At 39.0% G+C, this 20,259-nt stretch overlaps 1 protein-coding gene across 2 annotated transcripts in view; it reads right to left on the bottom strand.

The window, feature by feature from the left end:
* LOC100700945 (anoctamin-4) overlaps positions 1-14,322 on the bottom strand; it is a 50,193-nt gene extending 35,871 nt beyond the window's left edge. Inside the window, exons 1-2 of one of the 2 annotated variants that reach the window (XM_025899807.1) lie at positions 13,926-14,322; positions 11,113-11,187 (exon numbers count right to left, since the gene is read on the bottom strand). In XM_025899807.1, the coding sequence (XP_025755592.1) occupies positions 11,113-11,187; positions 13,926-14,151 (301 nt within the window). In that variant the 5' untranslated portion in view covers positions 14,152-14,322. The remainder of the gene's footprint in view (positions 1-11,112; positions 11,188-13,925) is intronic. The other variant, XM_005460439.4, reaches the window with a different exon arrangement.
* Between the last annotated feature and the right edge of the window lie 5,937 nt (positions 14,323-20,259).

Here is a 20,259-nt window from a genome sequence, read left to right as displayed (position 1 = left end):
TTTATCTGATTTAGTGCTCAGCTCAGATAAAATAATTATTGTGGGTGATTTTAACATCCATGTAGATGCTAAAAATGACAGCCTCAACATGGCATTTAATCTGTTATTAGACTCAATTGGCTTCTCTCAAAATGTAAAAGAACCCACCCACCACTTTAATCACACTCTAGATCTTGTTTTAACATATGGCATAGAAACTGAACATTTAACAGTGTTTCCTGAAAACCCTCTGCTGTCTGATCATTTCCTGATAACATTTACATTTACAATAATTGATTACACAGCAGTGGAGAGTAGACTTTATCAAAGTAGATGTCTTTCTGAAAGTGCTGTAACTAAGTTTAAGAATATAATCCACCCACTGTTATCATCTTCAATGCCCTGTACCAACATAGAGCAGAGCAGCTATCTGAACGCTACTCCAACAGAGGTCGATTATCTTGTTAATAATTTTACCTCCTCACTACGTACGACTCTGGATACTGTAGCTCCTGTGAAAACTAAGGCCTCAAATCCAAAGTCCCTGACTCCGTGGTATAATTCTCAAACACGTAGCCTAAAGCAGATAACTCGTAAGCTGGAGAGGAAATGGCGTGTCACAAATTTAGAGGATCATCATTTAGCCTGGAGAAATAGTTTGCTGCTTTATAAGAAAGCCCTCCGCAAAGCCAGAACATCTTACTATTCGTCACTGATTGAAGAAAATAAGAACAACCCCAGGTTTCTCTTCAGCACTGTAGCCAGGCTGACAAAAAGTCAGAGGTCTACTGAGCCAACCATCCCTTTAACGTTAACTAGTAATGACTTCATGAACTTCTTCACAAATAAAATTTTTATCATTAGAGAAAAAATTACCAATAATCATCCCACAGATGTAATATCATCTACAGCTACTCTTAGTACCATCAATGTTAAGTTAGACTCTTTTTCTCCAATTGATCTTTCTGAGTTAACTTCAATAATTACTTCCTCCAAACCATCAACGTGTCTTTTAGACCCCATTCCTACAAAACTGCTCAAAGAAGTCCTGCCATTAATTAATGCTTCAATCTTAAATATGATCAACCTATCTCTAATAATCGGCTATGTACCACAGGCCTTCAAGGTGGCTGTAGTTAAACCTTTACTCAAAAAGCCATCTCTAGACCCAGCTGTCTTAGCTAATTATAGGCCAATCTCCAACCTTCCTTTCATATCAAAAATCCTTGAAAGAGTAGTTGTCAAACAGCTAACTGATCATCTGCAGAGGAATGGCTTATTTGAAGCGTTTCAGTCAGGTTTCAGAGCTCAGCACAGCACAGAAACAGCTTTAGTGAAGGTTACAAATGATCTTCTTATGGCCTCTGACAGTGGACTCATCTCTGTGCTTGTCCTGCTAGACCTCAGTGCTGCATTCGATACTGTTGACCATAATATCCTATTAGAGCGATTAGAACATGCTGTAGGTATTACAGGTACTGCACTGCAGTGGTTTGTATCATATCTATCTAATAGACTCCAATTTGTACATGTAAATGGAGAGTCCTCTTCAGACACTAAGGTCAATTATGGTGTTCCACAGGGTTCAGTGCTAGGACCAATTCTATTTACATTATACATGCTTCCCCTAGGCAACATCATTAGAAGACATAGCATAAATTTTCACTGCTATGCAGATGACACGCAGCTCTATCTATCCATGAAGCCAGGTAACACACACCAATTAGTTAAACTGCAGGAATGTCTTAAAGACATAAAGACCTGGATGGCCGCTAACTTTCTGCTTCTTAATTCAGATAAAACTGAGGTTATTGTACTCAGCCCTGAAAATCTTAGAAATATGGTATCTAACCAGATTCTTACTCTGGATGGCATTACCTTGGCCTCCAGTAACACTGTGAGAAACCTTGGAGTCATTTTTGACCAGGACATGTCCTTCAATGCACATATTAAACAAATATGTAAGACTGCTTTCTTCCATTTGCGCATCATCTCTAAAATTAGAAATATCCTGTCTCAGAGTGATGCTGAAAAACTAGTTCATGCATTTATTACTTCCAGGCTGGACTACTGTAATTCACTATTACCAGGATGTCCTAAAAACTCGCTGAAAAGCCTTCAGCTAATCCAAAATGCTGCAGCAAGAGTACTGACAGGGACTAGAAAGAGAGAGCATATTTCTCCTGTTTTGGCTTCCCTTCATTGGCTTCCTGTTAAATCCAGAATTGAATTCAAAATCCTGCTCCTCACATACAAGGTCTTAAATAATCAGGCCCCATCTTATCTTAATGACCTTGTAGTACCATATCACCCTATTAGAGCACTTCGCTCTTGCACTGCAGGCCTACTTGTTGTTCCTAGAGTATTTAAAAGTAGAATGGGAGGCAGAGCCTTCAGTTTTCAGGCCCCTCTTCTGTGGAACCAACTTCCAGTTTGGATTCGGGAGACAGACACTATCTCTACTTTCAAGATTAGGCTTAAAACTTTCCTTTTTGCTAAAGCATATAGTTAGGGCTGGACCAGGTGACCCTGAATCCTCCCTTAGTTATGCTGCAATAGACGTAGGCTGCCGGGGATTCCCATGATGCATTGAGTTTTTCCCTTCCAGTCACCTTTCTCACTCACTATGTGCTAATAGACCTCTCTGCATCGAATCATATCTGTTATTAATCTCTGTCTCTCTTCCACAGCATGTCTTTCATCCTGTTTTCCTTCTTTCACCCCAACCGGTCGCAGCAGATGGCCGCCCCTCCCTGAGCCTGGTTCTGCCGGAGGTTTCTTCCTGTTAAAAGGGAGTTTTTCCTTCCCACTGTCGCCAAAGTGCTTGCTCATAGGGGGTCATATGATTGTTGGGTTTTTCTCTGTATTTATTATTGTGCTATCTACTGTACAATATAAAGCGCCTTGAGGCGACTTTTGTTGTGATTTGGCGCTATATAAATAAAATTGAATTGAATTGAACCTCCACATCCTTCTGTCAGTTTTTGCTGCTCTCCAGAGTTCCCGAGGACCAGCCCTCTGCTGAACCAGCTCGGCACGCTTCCGGCCTTCGATTTCTCCTCACCAGGCTTCCCTCCCCATTTCAGCTCAGCTCTGACAAGTGACTGAACTGAGTGTTTTATGCAACTGGATGGTCCAGACATAGCCCCCCCCCCCGCAAGAAGAACGGGTTTCAAACCTTTATTGTCTATAATTCTTCAGTAGGGCATTATAGATGCAGCAGATCTGATTGTAGAGTATAGCTATACTATAAGCTGCTGCTGACCCCATTATTGAATTATCAAGTGCAGTTTGGAGGGCTACAGGGACCATGCTGACCTTCAGAATGCTGCAGTCAATTGAAATGCTTTATGCTTGTCTTCCAGGTCATGGTGCCCTACTTTACCTTTCAATTAGGACCACAATGTACATTTGTGTACCTGCTGTTAGAACACCGGCTCTATGTTGGCTTAAACTTTGGAATCAGAGACCCAACAGATCCAGATGCAGTAGATGAGCTCTGTTGTAATTAATCTGTGTTCTTTTCAATTTACTATTTAATTCTGTTCCATTTATTAATACTTTTTGATTACTTTGTTTTGTATTTTTTATTTACCTTGACTTTATTCTATGCCTTATTCTAAAGAAATCTCTGATATAATGCCAATGTATGTTTTTTACTCTACACCAAATAACAGATGTGTGCTATTTTGTGCTATTTTTCAAGACAAGTCTCGTTAAGGAAGGACACATGATAAAACTATTTCTCTACACTTCACAAACCTTCAATTTTTTTAATTTCATTTTTAAAACAAATTATTAATTAAATCATAATATTATCTTTTCAATAGCAGCACCACTACCTGTAATGGGTTTCTGCATTTTGAATCTAAACTGATATGTTGCATTTGTTTACATGAGTGGACTGGTTCTGCAGGAGGTTTCTTCCTATTAAAAGGGAGTTTTTCCTTCCCATATGGAAAAGTTAAAATTAAATCTTCTAAAGTTTGTATCTGTCTTGTGTGAAACTTGTATGAAAAGCATACAAGAGTGAAAACAGACATAAGATCCCTTGAAAAATTATATAAATGAAACTTGTATGTTTTAGATACTTACTAAAACAATATATGAAAGTAATGAGAAAGTGGCTACTTTCATGAGTAAATCATATAAGCCTTATATGATTCACTACATGAAGTAGGCCACATCTTTTATAAGTTTTTACTATTTCTTTTCCATATGGGTTCCCACTGTTGCCAAAGTGCTTGTTCATAGAGGGTCATATGATTGTTGGGTTTTCTCTGTAGGGTCCAACTTACAATATAAAGTGCCTTGAGGTGAGTGTTGTTGTGATTTGGCGCTATATAAATAAAATTGAATTGAATTGAATAGATAAGACATATAGTATCAAATATATAGAGCAGTAAAGTGTGTTTTTAATGCTTTGTATATTTAATATTTCTGGTATCTTGCACTGGCAGGTGGGATAAGGGAACACCTCCACCCATGCCACCTCCTGGTTTCCTGTAAAACACAAAGCCCAGCAGATTTCAGATGTACATCAGCAATGAACAAACGCAGCCCCAATCAATAGCAGAAAAGTGGAACGCCTCACAGTCTCCGGGCCCTCTGGCTCGCTCCTTGCAATGCACATTCAGCTGGAGGATAAACTGCGATGAAGAGTGACGGGATAAATCTAAGCCATACTTTATATTTCATCTCCTGTTTTACACCCTCCAGTTTTCAGAGAGAATGAAAGGAGGGATTTCACAAATGAAGTGTAAGAGTGTTAGGCTGGGCATCCCCCAAAATGATGTGCTCAAGTCAGCACTTTCAACAACTGCGAGTAGGACTTTATTCACCCCGGGGGAGAAAACTGTAAGGTGCAATACCTCTGGAAAGACAAACCTAACTCCTGTCTTTGGTGGGTGAAAATTTGACATAGATATTAATTAGGATGTACAGCAAATACTGGAACACATTTATAATATAGTGATCATTTATAGTTAATTTTGTAGGTGTGGATTAATAATTTTGTAAAAAGACAGCCTGTAATAATGATGAAAACTTGATTTTTATCAACTCTATTACAGCACAGACGCCTTGTTAAAATACACTGTGTGCGTTAACTCATTAACAAACATTACTGCAGTGTAACAGACCTGCCCTCACGCAACAGGGATTTGTTATCACAGATCTTATTTCAGTGTATGATTTGAAATAAGGATCAGTCAAGATATGAAACAATGTGTCATGTGCAGCTCATATTACTGAAGGTGATAAAAATAGCAGGGATGGATGGATAAATTACACTGCAGTCTCTGAGACGTATCCATTACTGATGTACAGTGTGAGGTGGACACAAGCACATGCACACTGCAGGGCAGTGAGAATGACCCTAAGACAAAGGGAGGCTATTTTATAGATGTTATTTGGGCTTATATCTATGTATACTATATCTGTTGTTTCTTTTAACCTCTTAAGCCCCAAGCCTACCTGATCTCCTGCTGTTTGCCCCCGTATCAGGGGGCGTTGGGGCTTAAGAGCATGTTTGCTCTAATTTTCTAAGATATTCCAGAGCAGCTCGTCTATGGCCACAAACGGAAAGAGTACTTCAGCAGTTTATATATGCATAGTTTTGTTTTAAACTTTAGAAGTGGATTAGCCTTTAAGATGGGCGTTTAATGTAAATTTATATTTACTTCACCAACTACTACTAGTATAATTTTGCCGATTTACAATTTTTAAAAAATCTTATAGCTTATACCGTTTGTCTAGTTGATGCCTTCAAGCCTTAAAAAGGAATCTATTGATTTATGTGGGGATGTATGGCCCCATTAATGCCTTTTAGAATTTGTTTACAGGCACACAGTGTTCTTTGAAGTTTTTGTATCCTGTACCTGCTTACATCCCCGCTGAATGATTTGTGTGGTCAATGTACAGTGGTTCATAACCTGTAAGTGGCTCCTGGATTTTAAACTGTATTAACAAGTGCTTTGAGCCACCAATGCCATCATCTCATAAAAGTCACCCACAACGACGGGAAGGGTGGAGTGGGTGCTGTAATCTACACCTGGCATGTATCTGAACGACCTCCAAAACTCATGTTGCCCGGGCATAGTGTGTTCTAAGCATTATCTATGTCGCAGTCATCAGAAAAAAGTGCCCCCGTGGCTCTCTGAGGAGAGAGAGCCCTAGATACACCCCCCTCACTTCCTGATGCCCTCAGAGGTAAGAAAACAAATGCAGGTGCATTTATCTGGGCCACATGCTGCACAATGCATTAACACGTTTGAGCTGGGAGTTTACAGGAAACTACTGGTCCTTTCGTTTGAACAGTGAATGTGCATGTGTCTGAAACGGCAGCAACACAGCCTAAGAAGTGCTGCACAATTGAAGTTATACATTATATTAAATACTGTATGAATGGTTTTTATCATTTTAGGGACAAAACTAAGTAAAAGGTGGGAAACACAGTTGTAGCTTTGCAAATCTATTACAGTATTATTCTTGATAACAATAGCTGTCTTTTTCCGTCAGAGTGAAAATCTTCCTACAGTGATAAAGTATGCATACATTCAATTCAGGGTCAAACAGAATGAGTGAAAATGTTCATTATTTGCTTTTTACACCATTTTAAGGTAACAACCTTAAGGAAGTTAAATAAAATAAACATAAAAAAAGAAAATTTTTTTTTTTTTTGCAACCTGCAAAAGACTGGTGATCTGTTGGGAGCATTAAATGTCTTCATATGTTGAAGCATTAATAGTTCCTTGCATTGGAACTGCTGGGCCACGCCCAACTCCTGAAAAACAGCCCCACACCATAACCCCCTCCACCAAACTTGACACTTGGAGACACAATGGTGTCAGACAAGTACCGTTGACAACCGCCAAACCCAGACTCGTCCATCAAATTGCCAGATGGATAAGCATCATTCATCACTCCAGAGAGCACGTCTCCACTGCTCTAGAGTTCAACCGGACGCTTTGCATTGCGCTTGTTTGCAGCTGTTCAGCCATGGCAACCCATTCAATGAAGCTCTATAGTCCTATATGCTCTATATGTTCCTGAGCTAATCTGAAGGCCACATAAAGTTCTGACTCTGCAGAAAGTCGATGACCTGAGACTTTTGGCAATACAGTGGTCCCTCGCTATAACCAGGTTCACCTTTCGCAGCATCACTGTTTCGTGGATATTTTTGTGTGCAATTTTGCATGATTTCTGTTTTCTTTTCTTTTTCTTTTTTTTTTTTTTTACAGCGCATTGTGTTCTGTGTCCTGATTGGCTGTAGACCATTGTCAGTCAATCTCATGCCGTGTCTCCTGTACAATACAGAATGCGTCCAGCTTGTCAAATTTACATAAATCTTTGATCGCTAGCAGTGTGACTCTGAAGTGCTGTACTGTATGTTTGTAAGTTCTCTCCCCAACAAACACAACAATGTCGACAAAACGTTTTCCACCGTCAAAGGCACCTGCGGTAGCAACCAAAAGGCAGAAGATGCTAACCATCACTCAAAAAGTAGGACTTCTCGACATGCTAAAGGAAGGTTGAAGTTACCGGATTTTTCGGATTATAAGGCGCATTAAGTGAAACAAAACAGACAAGTCAAACTTTACTCGACTCCTTCTTCCTGCTTCCTTTGTGTATCCCAACCCTGTTTTTTTACCCAAACCTAAATTGTTTATCTAGAACAAACCATAACACCCTTTCTTCTCTTTATTCACGTTCTAGCTCACTTGATCACCATCGCTCCCTGTCCCTACGACTGCACTGTCTCTGTTGATCTTGCTTTCTCTGACAATAAACATCTTCACTGGTCAAGACACTGGACTTCATTGGTGGTATAAAAACATACCTGTCCCTCCTCATCAATACATCCATTTATTTCTGTTTTATTTTTCGTTCTGTTGTTCTTCATCTGACTTCTTGTAGGTTGCTGGGTTTTTAAAATGCCGCTTTATGTGGTTCTCTTCTCAGATTTTATTCAGTGCCAGCAAAGACTTTTTCGGGGCCACTTACTGTATATGCTTTATACCAGCTTAATTCTTGCAACGTGTCGAGTGAAAAGTGTTCTTAGCTGTGTCACACTGCTTAGTTGAAGTCAGGGTGAAAAGCGATCAGTTAAAGAGAGGGCTGAGATGGGATGAATTGCAGAGCTGGGGATCTTTCCTCAAAGTACTGAACTTGAATTTTGTGATGACCTGATATTTTTACAAAACACCATGAATCCTCCCTGACGGCAAAATCTAAAACTTTAAACAGAATAAAAAGGATAACTTGTGTTTTTGGTTCAGGCACTGTGTAGAGCCAACCTCAGTGCAGTGGTGCTCTAAAATTTCCAGCATGACGCATTTAATGTTTTATTTCATCCTTTACTGAATCCCTACCTCAGGGTGAATATTAGCTCTGTCTATCAGCTGCACTATCCCAGTACATTCCTACAACAATAAAGGAGGGTGGAATCGATGCGAGATTATAATCGATTAGAACTTTTAAGAACCTACGGTGATGCTGACTTGTATTTTCCTCTCAAACAAAGGCCGGGGCTTTAAAATCACAGGCAGCACAGTAAATCTTTTTGATGTCAGAGTGTGGGACGAGACTATAGATCTTTCTTTTGTAAAACCAACAGAGTGAGTCTCAACGGTCCAAAGCTCCCCCTCAGCAGTTCATTAGTTAGTTTTTTTTTTTTAAATTTAGCTTCTAGAGAAGAGAGGAACACCTGCATGCAGCAGCAGCAAAGTCTGAATCCCCTTGCTGTCAACAACCTATACAGTAGCTTACAGGCTAACCACACACTGTGTTAATATTCATTGAAAAAATGTCAAAAGCCAAGGCCTGAATATTCCAAATGGCAGGCAGTTGCAGTTTTGTGACAGACAGGAAAGTTATGTTGAACAGCTTTGTCACCAATGTACAATTTTCCATCAAGAACCTTGGACGTACAAACAAACTTCCACGTCAGCGGAAATCTTTAATTTCCTTACTGCTTAGAAAATCCAAAGTTAAATTTCCCCTAACCCCTCTGCTGTCAGAACTCTAACAATCCACACGGGACTAAACTGCACTGATACATAATACAAATAAAATATAACACCCATTATATTGCTAAAACATTTAAAGTAAATATGCACATTCTGTTTGTCACTTCCTTTTTTATTTATGATGATAAAAAAAATTTCCCCATGCCAATTTTGCCTTTTAAAAAAAATTATTATCAACATTGTTCTAGTGTGAGATGCAGAGAAGATGGCAGTATTTGCATGATAGACCTTGATAGTTCTATACCTGTGTTTAATGCAGCGCCACCTGAGGACATAAAAGATCACAGCATTCAGTGTTCATCCCTTTTGCACAGCACTTTCAGGAACTTTTTAGGGTTCGATGGTATAGATTATGAAACAGACGATGAATTTTATGCTTAAAAACACTGAATTTGTTCCATGATCTGTAGACAGCTCTTGTTTTTTGCAGATAAGTGAAACTCTGCCTGTCTAAGATGCTCTTTTCTTTTTTTACCCAAGCGTGCTATTGATCTGTTGGCAATTCACCTAATTAGTACCAAAATGTTCCTGCAGCTTTTTCTTTTTAGGGTTTACTTTTCCAGCCTTTTGTTGCCACAACTTTTAAGAGACATGTTGCTGTCATCACATTCAGAATGAGATCATAATTTTCATGAAAAAGTAAAATGTCTCAGTTTAAACATTTGATATGTTTTTTAAGTTCTGTAAATAAAATATGGGTTTATGGGATTTGGAAATAAATCTTTGCATTCTTTTATATTTACTTTTTTGGAATTCAGGTTGTATGAATCTATTCAGTCAGAGCCCCTTTAGTCCAAACTGCTTGACCTCGATATAAACATTTGTGTTTGATTAAGGAGAGTGTTGTGTTGGCCTTTCCCCAGTTGATGTTTTGCACAGTTTGGAAATGACCTGCACTTTAGTGTAAAGCCACTGCTTAAATTGCTCTGTGAATGGGTTTTGCCCTGTGGTGGAGTGCTTACACTTTTCTGAAAATGTTAGGTATAAACATAAAACTGTCCACGTGGACTTGTTACACCTGACCTGCTGGATTCCCCCCCCCCCCGGCCAGGTGTATGTTACAAGTTGGAGCTAAAAAATGTCCCATATCCACGTATGTTTTGTATTCTCAGCGTGGGATGGTACTCTAAATGTACCCAAAGGACTGTTTGGGCTGGTAAATAGCTGTGAAATAAATATCAGTTCTACCTTTTATCACACCTTCTTCCTGTATTTACTTTTGTTGTCCAACCCCAGACACATCTGGCCAATGAGTACACTGGATATTCTCACATGTTTGTAGTGACCCATTTTGGTTCACTTGGATTTTTCTGTGTGTGCAAACAAATCAAACCATGGGGAAAAGTTATGAGTTTACAAACTCATCAACGGATTCGGACATGGTCAAATGAACTATAGGTGTGAAAACGCCCTTTAATAAAAACAGCTCAAACTGTCTTGAGCTGGCTGTGTGGAAGCAGGAAGTTGGACCCAAGTGCAGGACTCCAGAGACAAGGGCAAACTTAAAAAACAGCTTTATTGCTCGACCTCACTAAAATTAAATACAAATCTCTGGCAAGCATAAGCCACGAACTTGGAACTAGAAAAAAAGAATTAAAGACTGGGGCAGAAACACAGAGCACAACACTAGAGAGGAATAGATCATGGGAAAAACAGGAAAGAAAACAGAGGAGACTCAGACAATAAGAAGGAATCTGGGTAGAGATATAGATGAAAGGAAGAGTAAACATGGAGACACAATTGAGAAAGAAAACTGAGAAACCACAGGTAAAGGGCACAGAGGGACTGCACAGACACGGGGACATGAAAGTTGAGACAGAATGTAAACAAACATGGAGACAAGACTGACTACATGCAGGGGATGCCAGAGAAAGGGAACCAAAGAACTAGAAATATTCATAACTAAACTAGGAGGCACTGGGAAATACAAGACACAGAAGAAAACAAAGTAGAACTAGAATAAAATCGCAGAATAAACCTGGAAATAAATCAAAAACCCGCTACTCAAAAACCAAACAATGTTGAATTAAGATTTAAAAGACCAAATCACCACACTGGGTCAAAGACCCGGAACCATGACACAACTCAAAAGCAGTGCACTCACCGATGGTGATCTGACTGACACAACTGTAGAAGGTTCCTGAGGAGACATTGTAGCTGCTGCTGCTGGGTTCGCGATCTGTGAATGGAGACGACATCATGTATAAGGTGAAGGCATATATTCAGTGTATCTAAGATGGGGGGTTTTGTTAGCACAAGTGACCATCAGTACCATGGAGTCCCAGAGTACCATGTATCTTGCAGTTTCAAATGTGCCCACTAAGCTTTTGAGCTTCCCCTGTTCCGTGGGGCTTGGGAAAATCCATGACCCAGCAGCGTTACAGGAATCAAACCCTTAATCCTGCAATGTTAGTGCCCTGATCCACATTGAGCTACATAAGGGGAGGAAACTCTTGACCTTGGCAGAGGTAGGGGAATAAAATGCATGAGTCTGGCAGCTTTATTGCCTTTGTCTACCAATTTATATAGAGGGAATAAAAGCTTTCACTGTGGTAGAACTCTGTGGATTACAGGAAGAAAACCTCTCCAAGAGCCTGATAACGTTTAAGAAATGATGCCTCGAATACTGCAAGCGATTTTCACCTTCACTGCAGGGCAGACTGGACAACACAATGAGAAAATAATTAAATTCATACAAAACTGAATGGAGTAAGATTTAACTGTCGAGCATTTTGCAGTACTTTTTGCAGTCTTTGTGACGCTGAACAAAAAGATTAATGATTAACAACTTTTACATTAATTTAACTTTCTTTTCTTTTTGAACTGCAACTGCTATAATAGTACAAGTTTTACCCATGTGGCACATGTGAAACAATATTAGGATTCAATTAAAGCTACATATATAATGGAAAGCCTGTTAAATGCTATATAGTGATGCACTAAATGTGAAAGCTTCTATTGATACCCATAATAATAATCAAGAGTTTAAGATTTATTTGATTCTCTTTTTCATTCATCCTCTTATTCCAAGGAAAAAAAAACATTTTCAGTATGGAAAAAATAACAGAATTGTTTTTAAGTCCTTTAGCTATTCATTACATTAATCAACTAAATAGAAAGCATCACCACCACCAGAGCTACTTACTCTGCTAAATACTATTTTATTTGACAATATACAATATAAGTAAACAAGGTAGAATAAAATTATTGGCTAAGTTATGTATCTATTTACAAAAGGTTGGAGTGCTATATAACAATAAGATAAGATATGATAAAATGAAAATGACTTTATTGATCCCAAATGTTGTGAAATGACTGCATTACAGCATACAAAACATGTAAAACGACAAGTTTAGTACGATAAATAAATGTATCAGTTGCCTCAAAAAGGTAACAAAACAATAGACTAAAAAGGTCATTCAGTTAAACAGAAAATACAAAAGCACTGAGTACATCAAGTGTTGATTCAAACTGGACCCAAACAGCAACAACAATGACAAATTCCCAGAGGGCAGCTAACTAGCCAACAGCTAGCTGTTCAGTTTTACCACAGAAATGTTCTTTTGAAGTAAGTTTTCCTACTGTTTTGTTCTCACAGCCAATTTACATCATGGCAAAATGAATACCATGAGTTTAATGTATATGTTCTGTTTGACTGAGCGTCATGTGACCAGTAACATGATCTAAGACATGGCTTCAGTGTGCATTATCATTAGACGAAAAGCAGGTGTACACTTAATGTTACAGTTTTGGTTATGTAATAAAAAGGCAAACCTAACCCAACAACTCCTGCAGGTTGTAGATGTGCTCATATTTTCTATTTTTTAGCATTCTCTTCATACCATCACTGACAATAAGTAACTACAGTGTAACTGTCAGAACTGTTATAAGACAGAGACAATTTGCACTCACATAATCAGTCATTTAAATCTATGGGAGAACTCTGCAATAACAAAACTGGTGATAGTAGAAAAAGTGAAGCGACCTTATCTGCGCCTTATTTTGATTGGCACAGTTTGAAAAACTTCATTTTGAGGGGCTTTGTTAACCGAGGCTCCAATTAATAAGATAAACCTGACAGTGGAAACTGAAGGCCTGATGTGGAACACCAATTTTCCTCTGGGAGACAGAGGTTAAGTCATTAATCTGCCTCAGCAGAGCAGAAGACTTTCTCTGGCACTGCAGTCACCTCCTGAAAGATACTACCCAACACTTTTGCCTGGGACTGATAAATGAACACCTGAACTGCTGTTTCTCATTTAAGCACTAAGACAACTTTAAAAAAACAAACTCTAATTTCCTTTATTTTCCTATCTAACACCTACAGATGCATCAAAAAAGAGCAAATGCAGCACAATGTAGACATTTATCACCGACTGGGAATATTTTTAAGCACTCACATTCCCGTCCCGGTGTAGAGATAAAGCTGCAGGTATCATTTATTTCCAAAGCTATGGGCTTTGGAGTGAGCACACCGCTGAACAAACCATATCAGCCTCTGAGCAGCTTCCAGCCACATCATTAATTTAACATCAGATGAATGAATTACACCACGGCAAAATGTTCACTGAAAAAATAGCACCCGTACTCTGATGCAGTGTCTTTTGTACAACATGCAATTATATTTAAAATAAAAAAGTGTAGTATGTGGTAGTGCAGATCTCGGTGTCTCCTCTGTGAGAATTTGTGAGGTGTTCCACTACTTCTGTGTGTGTGCCTTGGGTCGTCCCATGGACTCACTTTGAGCACAGTGGATCACCACACCCACATTTCAGCCTGAAATCGGAGTAATTGACGATATGAACAACAACAGCAGTGTTATTAATTATTATTATTAACAGTGTTATTAAGGCGTGCAGCTGACAGCATGCGTCGCGCTCTCTTTCTAACCTCGTGTGCTGCATTGCTTGCCTTTACCTGCGGATCCGGATGAGAGGCGCGTCGCGATAGCGCGGCGAGGACTGCGCGGACTCCCCGGACAAACCCGCATCACCTCATCTTGACATTGCAAACAGATGACCTGGTTGTCCTGGTTGTCTTCCACCTTGCTGCAGCCCATGTGCTCACCCCCGGCGTGGATCTTCATGCCTGTGTTGATCTTACGGACCAGTCGCATGTCGGCTCCAGCCTCATGATCCAGCATCCTCCTCACCGGCGACGATCGCACTTATTACGCATGGGTTCGGCATGAGGAGGCATCAACTTATCCTGTATTGCAAACATCATTAACCCCACCTACTCTAACCTGTCCTCCGCACTCACCTCGGCTCCATCGTGTCAGCCTCTTTCGGCTCGTGTAAGCGGTTAGTGTTGCAGTCTTTACGCACGACTGCAGGCGTGGCTGTTTCACGTGGTTAATGAGGTCGCAGTGTTAAGTTCTTAAGGGTTATAACAGTGATACTAAAATAAATATTTAATAAAATTACATATATTTAGTACCAAAGACACTCTATAAGTCCCACAATCGATCATGGGATCAATTTAGCTTTCCCCCTGTAACCCACTGTCAGTATCTTGGACTTCAAATCAAAGCAGAGACTGACACAGGAACAAAACTTTTAAAGGTTCAGCCAGTTTCCATTAGCACGGGGTGCTTGGGTTTTTTATAGAGAGACAATTTGAGCTGTGACTGGTCGATCAATCGGAGGAGGACACTGAGGATAATGTTTTGCTGGAATGACCACATAGCAGCTCAGCATGCAGAAATAAAACTAAATAAAAAGATGAGTAATGCATGACTTTCGGTTAATCAACACACATATCACGTGCTAATTTCAGATCTGAACCCAGAGGATGAGGCCTTGTTATATACCACAGCCCTAAAGTTTTTCCTTCCCACTGTCGCCAAAGTGCTTGCCCATAGGGGTTCATATGACTTTTGGGTTTTCCTCTGTATGTATTATTGTAGGGTCTACCTTACAATATAAAGCGCCTTGTTGTTGACTGTTGTTGTGATTTGGCGCTGTATAAATAAAATTGAATTGAATTGAATTGAATTGGTGGGCCATGGTTTCGTGTTTCAATAACGGCAATAAAGTTAATAAAAAGGTCACGCTTCATCAGGATTGAGAACTGACTGACTTTGATAGCGGCCAACATGTGATGGCAAAACTAGTTCAAATAAGGAAAAGCACGGAGTTGTAACACTGGCCAAAGGATGGGGAGAAGAAGCTGCAGCCTGTTAGGAAGCTATACACACATTCCTAAAAATGTTATCATATCAATACATCAACATCAAAATTTCAGAAAAGTTGAGAGAGTATGTCAAATGTAAATAAAGGCTAAATGCAATTTTTTTTTTTGAAATTTCTTAATTTTAAATTCATTTTTAATCGATCCACCTCATGTGGTTTTCTGCACTTCATACTTTTTTGGCTGTATGCTCATTTTTAAATGAACTGACTGTATGGTTCATAAATTCATTTCAGTTATGTCTCTTTTTAAAATAACTCAAATGCTTTATTATTTGGGCTAATTTCAATAAGAAAGTTACAGAGTATGTCTATATGAAACATGTATATGCTTACTGCACTCGATATATTTTAACCATATATAGTACATATTAAAGAATGTGTATAGAAATGGCTTTGATTTTACCACTCCATCTGATTTCCATGATACCCTAAAAAAGTTTCATCAGATCTGCCCCTGCTCTGGACTAAAAAGGAGACCAACCATCCAGCTCAGGTTAAAAGCCTGCATCTCTGGTAGTATGGGAGTGCATTAGTGCCAATGGAAGTGGCGGCTTGCACATCTGAAAAGGCACCATCACTGCTGAAAGGTACACACATGTTTTAGCAACCTCCTCTTCAAGGAAAGCCTTGCATATTTCAGCAACACAATGCTAAACTGCATACTGCAGCATGTCATCATAGTAGAAGAATCTGCAGTGCAAACCTTTCATTAAAAGAAGAGGGGATGCTGCATAGTGGTAATTCAAACTGGATGTCAAAGCTAAAATCAGTACAAAACGTGTAATCATAATGGCATTTAAATATAATAAACAAAAAATGGATTCTGGCATATAATGATGAGCCTTTGAGGGAGAAAACACTTCACTTGAGGAAGTCCCTTTGGCTCAAGGGAAACAGCCCAGATCTGTCGGATAATAACTTAACTACTGCAGAGATCCTTTATGCTGTTCCACATTCACAAGCAGTGTGGCCCAGACTCAGCTGAGCAAGGTCCAATCTGCTGCTCTGTAATAAAGCAGCATGTCAGCTTTGGTGTGTTTAGCCTTAAATCATCTCAAGTTTTATATCTAACCTTGTCATCATGTCTAACAGCAATGATTCAAGAGAGTTTTTTTGGGGGTAGTACATGTGATTTCTCTGTGTGTGTATGTGTGTGTGTGTGTGTGCCTGGGCATGTGTGTGTGTGTGTGTGTTTGTGTGTACGAGAGAAAGGAAGATAGATAGATACAGACAGACACATAGAGAGTTTAAGAAAACACACTAACCAGCAAATAGCTATAGCAACAAAGAGTGTTTAAAATCTTTTGTCCATCCCCAGTTGTACCTGTATTCTGTACAACCCAACAGCTTACAGATGAAAGTAATACAAACTTACGATAGATTTAGTTTGAATTAGATCGGAAAAGTGTGTAATGTAATAATTCTTCTTTTTTGGGGCATTTAGCTCTGTTTCCATATTTGGAGGAGCAAATGCTCATCTTTTCTTCTGAATGCCTCTTTTTTCTTATATCCATTATGTTATTGGCCTACAGATGAGGATTAGGGCCACTGGAAAAAAAAAGTGGAGATATCTTTTTTTTTCTTTTTCAGAATTAAAAAAACAAACAAAAAAACACAGTTTCTTTTCAATGGCCCTAATCATCTTCCATACTGACCTGATTGCATTTAACCTAATTAACAGCGCTGGTTTTTAGTACCATCTATTTTTCCAGTCTTTTTGTTTCTTCCATTATAACATTATTGTGATGTGTTGCTGCCATCAAATTAAAATAGCCTAATATTTTTCATGACATAGTAAAGTTTCAGTTCTAAAATTTCATGTTTCCAGTGTATAATTGTGTATTTGGGTTTGTGAGATCCTCAGATCGTTGCATTCTGCTTTTTTAAAAAAAAATATTTTACACAATGTTCAAACCTGCAGTCAGTGCAAGCACTGTGAACACTATCTGCTGTTTGAACAACCTTAAATTCCATCCATCCATCTATTTTTTAAAATCCAAACATTCAAATTTAACAGTTGCAATTTTTAAAAACAGCAACAAAAAAAAGAAAAAAAACCTAATTGATATTTAATGTTGGCTGACAATTACATCAATAGTGTCTAAAATTTTAAAATAAACTATGCAATTTAAACTGTGATGTCAGCATTGACTCATGGCCCAACAAATGGATCAGTAAGGTGGACTGGCTGAACAACAGTCACATGAACTAGATCCAAACAGGCAGCTATCATAAAAATGCAGCTGGTTAAATTAGGGTAGAAAAGTTTTACCATCAGCAGAGAGACATGTGCCCTGAGACTGAAAGCAGATATGTGCTCATTTTAAGGGTGCCAGACAGTGGAGTCAAAATCTATTCAAATATTGACATTATGTTAGAAAAGGTCCAAACTCTTGTTGGGGCTTCAGTTAATAGCTGATCTATTTCAGAGAATTTCTTAGTGGACAGAATTTCTGTTATACCTACTCAAAGACTTGTTGTTTGTATATGTCACTTAATTAATTTTTTCTTTTTTCTTTTTACTCAACCAAAAAAAACAAAACAACCAGAGATGAGGACTAATCGGATACCGTAAGGGTCAAACCTCTGCCCTTTGTAGGCACACCTGTACTTGCCTGTCATTCGATAATATGATGAAGGATAACCAAACTATTATTTTTTTTCCCACGTGTCTATAGACAAAGTGTCTGGCTCTTTTTGCACCACACAACTCACAAATGTACGTTCACTCTCATAATGAGGGGTTTATGGACTGACTCCATATCCTTCTCTCTGTAATCACTGACAGAATATTCTTGAGTCTGATCACATTCTGCACTGACATTTTCAGCAGCATGACGATGAGCTGCTCTTGTACTTTTTCTTTTTTGCTGATGTTGCAATTTCCAATGTGGTTACTGGGATCTTGAATCTGTATGACAGCACTTTAGCCCCTGTTTCTAATGAAACACCAGTCAGCTGGCCTTGCTCAGTTGTAATACATGCCACTTTGCATGAAAAGATCGTGCAATGACGTGCACCTGTGTTAAAACACCAGGCTTGTTCGTTCTCCAGTCAGCAGTCCCTGCAGAGACCACTAGGTGGCACAGCTTGTCAGTTCAGCACTACCATCAGGCAGTGGTTTGAACACCTTAAAGCAGAACTACCTTTAAATCTTTCTAACACTAATTAGATTTTTATTCACACACTGCAGCTTAGCCTTTTCCCTCTGCAATACTTTTTGATCTCAACAAGTTTGACAGGCAAAGTCTGAAACAAGCTGGACCTTTACAGCTCTGGACTATGCAAACAATATCTTTGTGATGTACTACACTGAGCTTTCCCTACTGAGGTCTTTATTCACCTGCTGCAGAGGATCCACAGGGTGGTGGTGCAGCTGCTATCCAGGGCTCCAGGCGCACTGGTAGTCATTCGGACTGTAAACCACAAAGCTTTGATGTCTGTCTGGTGGACTCCTGGCAGATGTGCTTGGCCCACAGCATCCGCCCACCACCACCCACTATTAATTACAGGATTAATGAAAACCTTTCCTACATATTCAATTAAAACCATGACTAGATGTGTTTTTCAGAAGACCAATGTGTGCACACCAACACACACATTTTTACCAGAAACATTTGAGTGAGGAGAAAGAATCAAAGTAGGACTGAACACAACTACAGTGCTGTGAAAAAGTATGAATTCTTTCAGATTTTTTTTTTTGTCTATTTGTCACATTTGTAATAAAATTACAAAGTGTAAGGTTAGTATAAACATCATACTTCAGTAAATTTAACAGGGTGGGCCAAGAAAAAGACTACCAGGGACTCAGGGGAAGATTTGCTCCAGGGGCGATTTTAGCCCATTTTTGGGGGTGCTTCAGCACCCCCAAAATGAATCAAAGCACCCCCAAAGATTTCTTACTTTTTTTTGACAATATTTGCTGTTTGTGTGACACACTACTAAAAATATAAAAAGCACACAGTACTTGGTTGAGACGGAACATTTTAACAACAAAAGTATAGATAACCCCTCCCCCCTCCCAAAATGGTTTGTTCCAGCTCGCCCCCACTCTGGCTCTAGGGTCATTGCTGCCAGAGCGATGGTAGCTGAGACGCAGCGGAGCGGAGGTGGAGTGCCTGGATTAAAACAGGACATATTAGCAGCATTTAACCTTCAGTTACTCTTTATGTAGTTAGATAGGAGTCATGTTTCTTTTATCTGAAAAACCTTACACCAGGTAACTTGCAGTGTTGAAAACGTGTTTTCCAATGATGTTTGCTACCCTACAATCCGTCCTGCTCTGTAGTAAATTCAGCGACATTTGACCGTCCTGTTGCTCCCACTGAAATGTATACAGCCTATTTAAAATCTAAAACTTAAAATTGTCCGTAGCCTGCTGTTGTTACCACTGTCCTGTTTGAAATGGATACTAACTAGCTAACTGACTGAATGCCCATTAACCTTATAACTCCTGGTGTGTGTGTGTGTGTGTGTGTGTGTGTGTGTGTGTATACAGAGAGACAGCCAGGTTCATAATGGATATGAGGAAGTTTTTTCAAAAACAGGAGCCACATTCAGGTAAACTTGTAAGATTAAATGATCCGTCAATAAAGGATAATGTTGGATCAGTGTTTCAATATTTATATCTTTTATTAGATGTACATGTGGTTTGGTTATTTGTATTTTGGTTGAAAGTACACTGAGAGAGGACTTTTCGTTAGTGATCTTAATAAATTTTTTTTTCATATTAATGTAATTTTTTTCATCTAATTGAATACAATCTATTTGTGTATGATTGTCAGTCCAAAGAGGGAGAGAGGAAAGAGGGGAACGTGAGGAGAAAGAACAAGGTCAGGAAGAACCAGGTAAGAAAACAGACAGGGAACAGTGACAGGCACAACAGAAACTGTTAAACTGACAAAGAGAAAAAACCTGATTTTACTCATACAGTCTGGAAGTTTTGTCCTCCCTATATTAAAGCTGCTATACAGAATCTGCAAAACAAACTGGGTTGAAACTTTTTTTACCCTCTTTAACAGTATTCCAACATTATCATTGATTGGGGAGATTAAAAT

The sequence above is a fragment of the Oreochromis niloticus genome, linkage group LG17 (genome assembly GCF_001858045.2).
Source record: "Oreochromis niloticus isolate F11D_XX linkage group LG17, O_niloticus_UMD_NMBU, whole genome shotgun sequence".
Classification (NCBI taxonomy): domain Eukaryota; kingdom Metazoa; phylum Chordata; class Actinopteri; order Cichliformes; family Cichlidae; genus Oreochromis; species Oreochromis niloticus.
The sequence above is the reverse complement of the archived record's forward strand: the minus strand, read 5'-3'. Positions and strand labels throughout refer to the sequence as shown.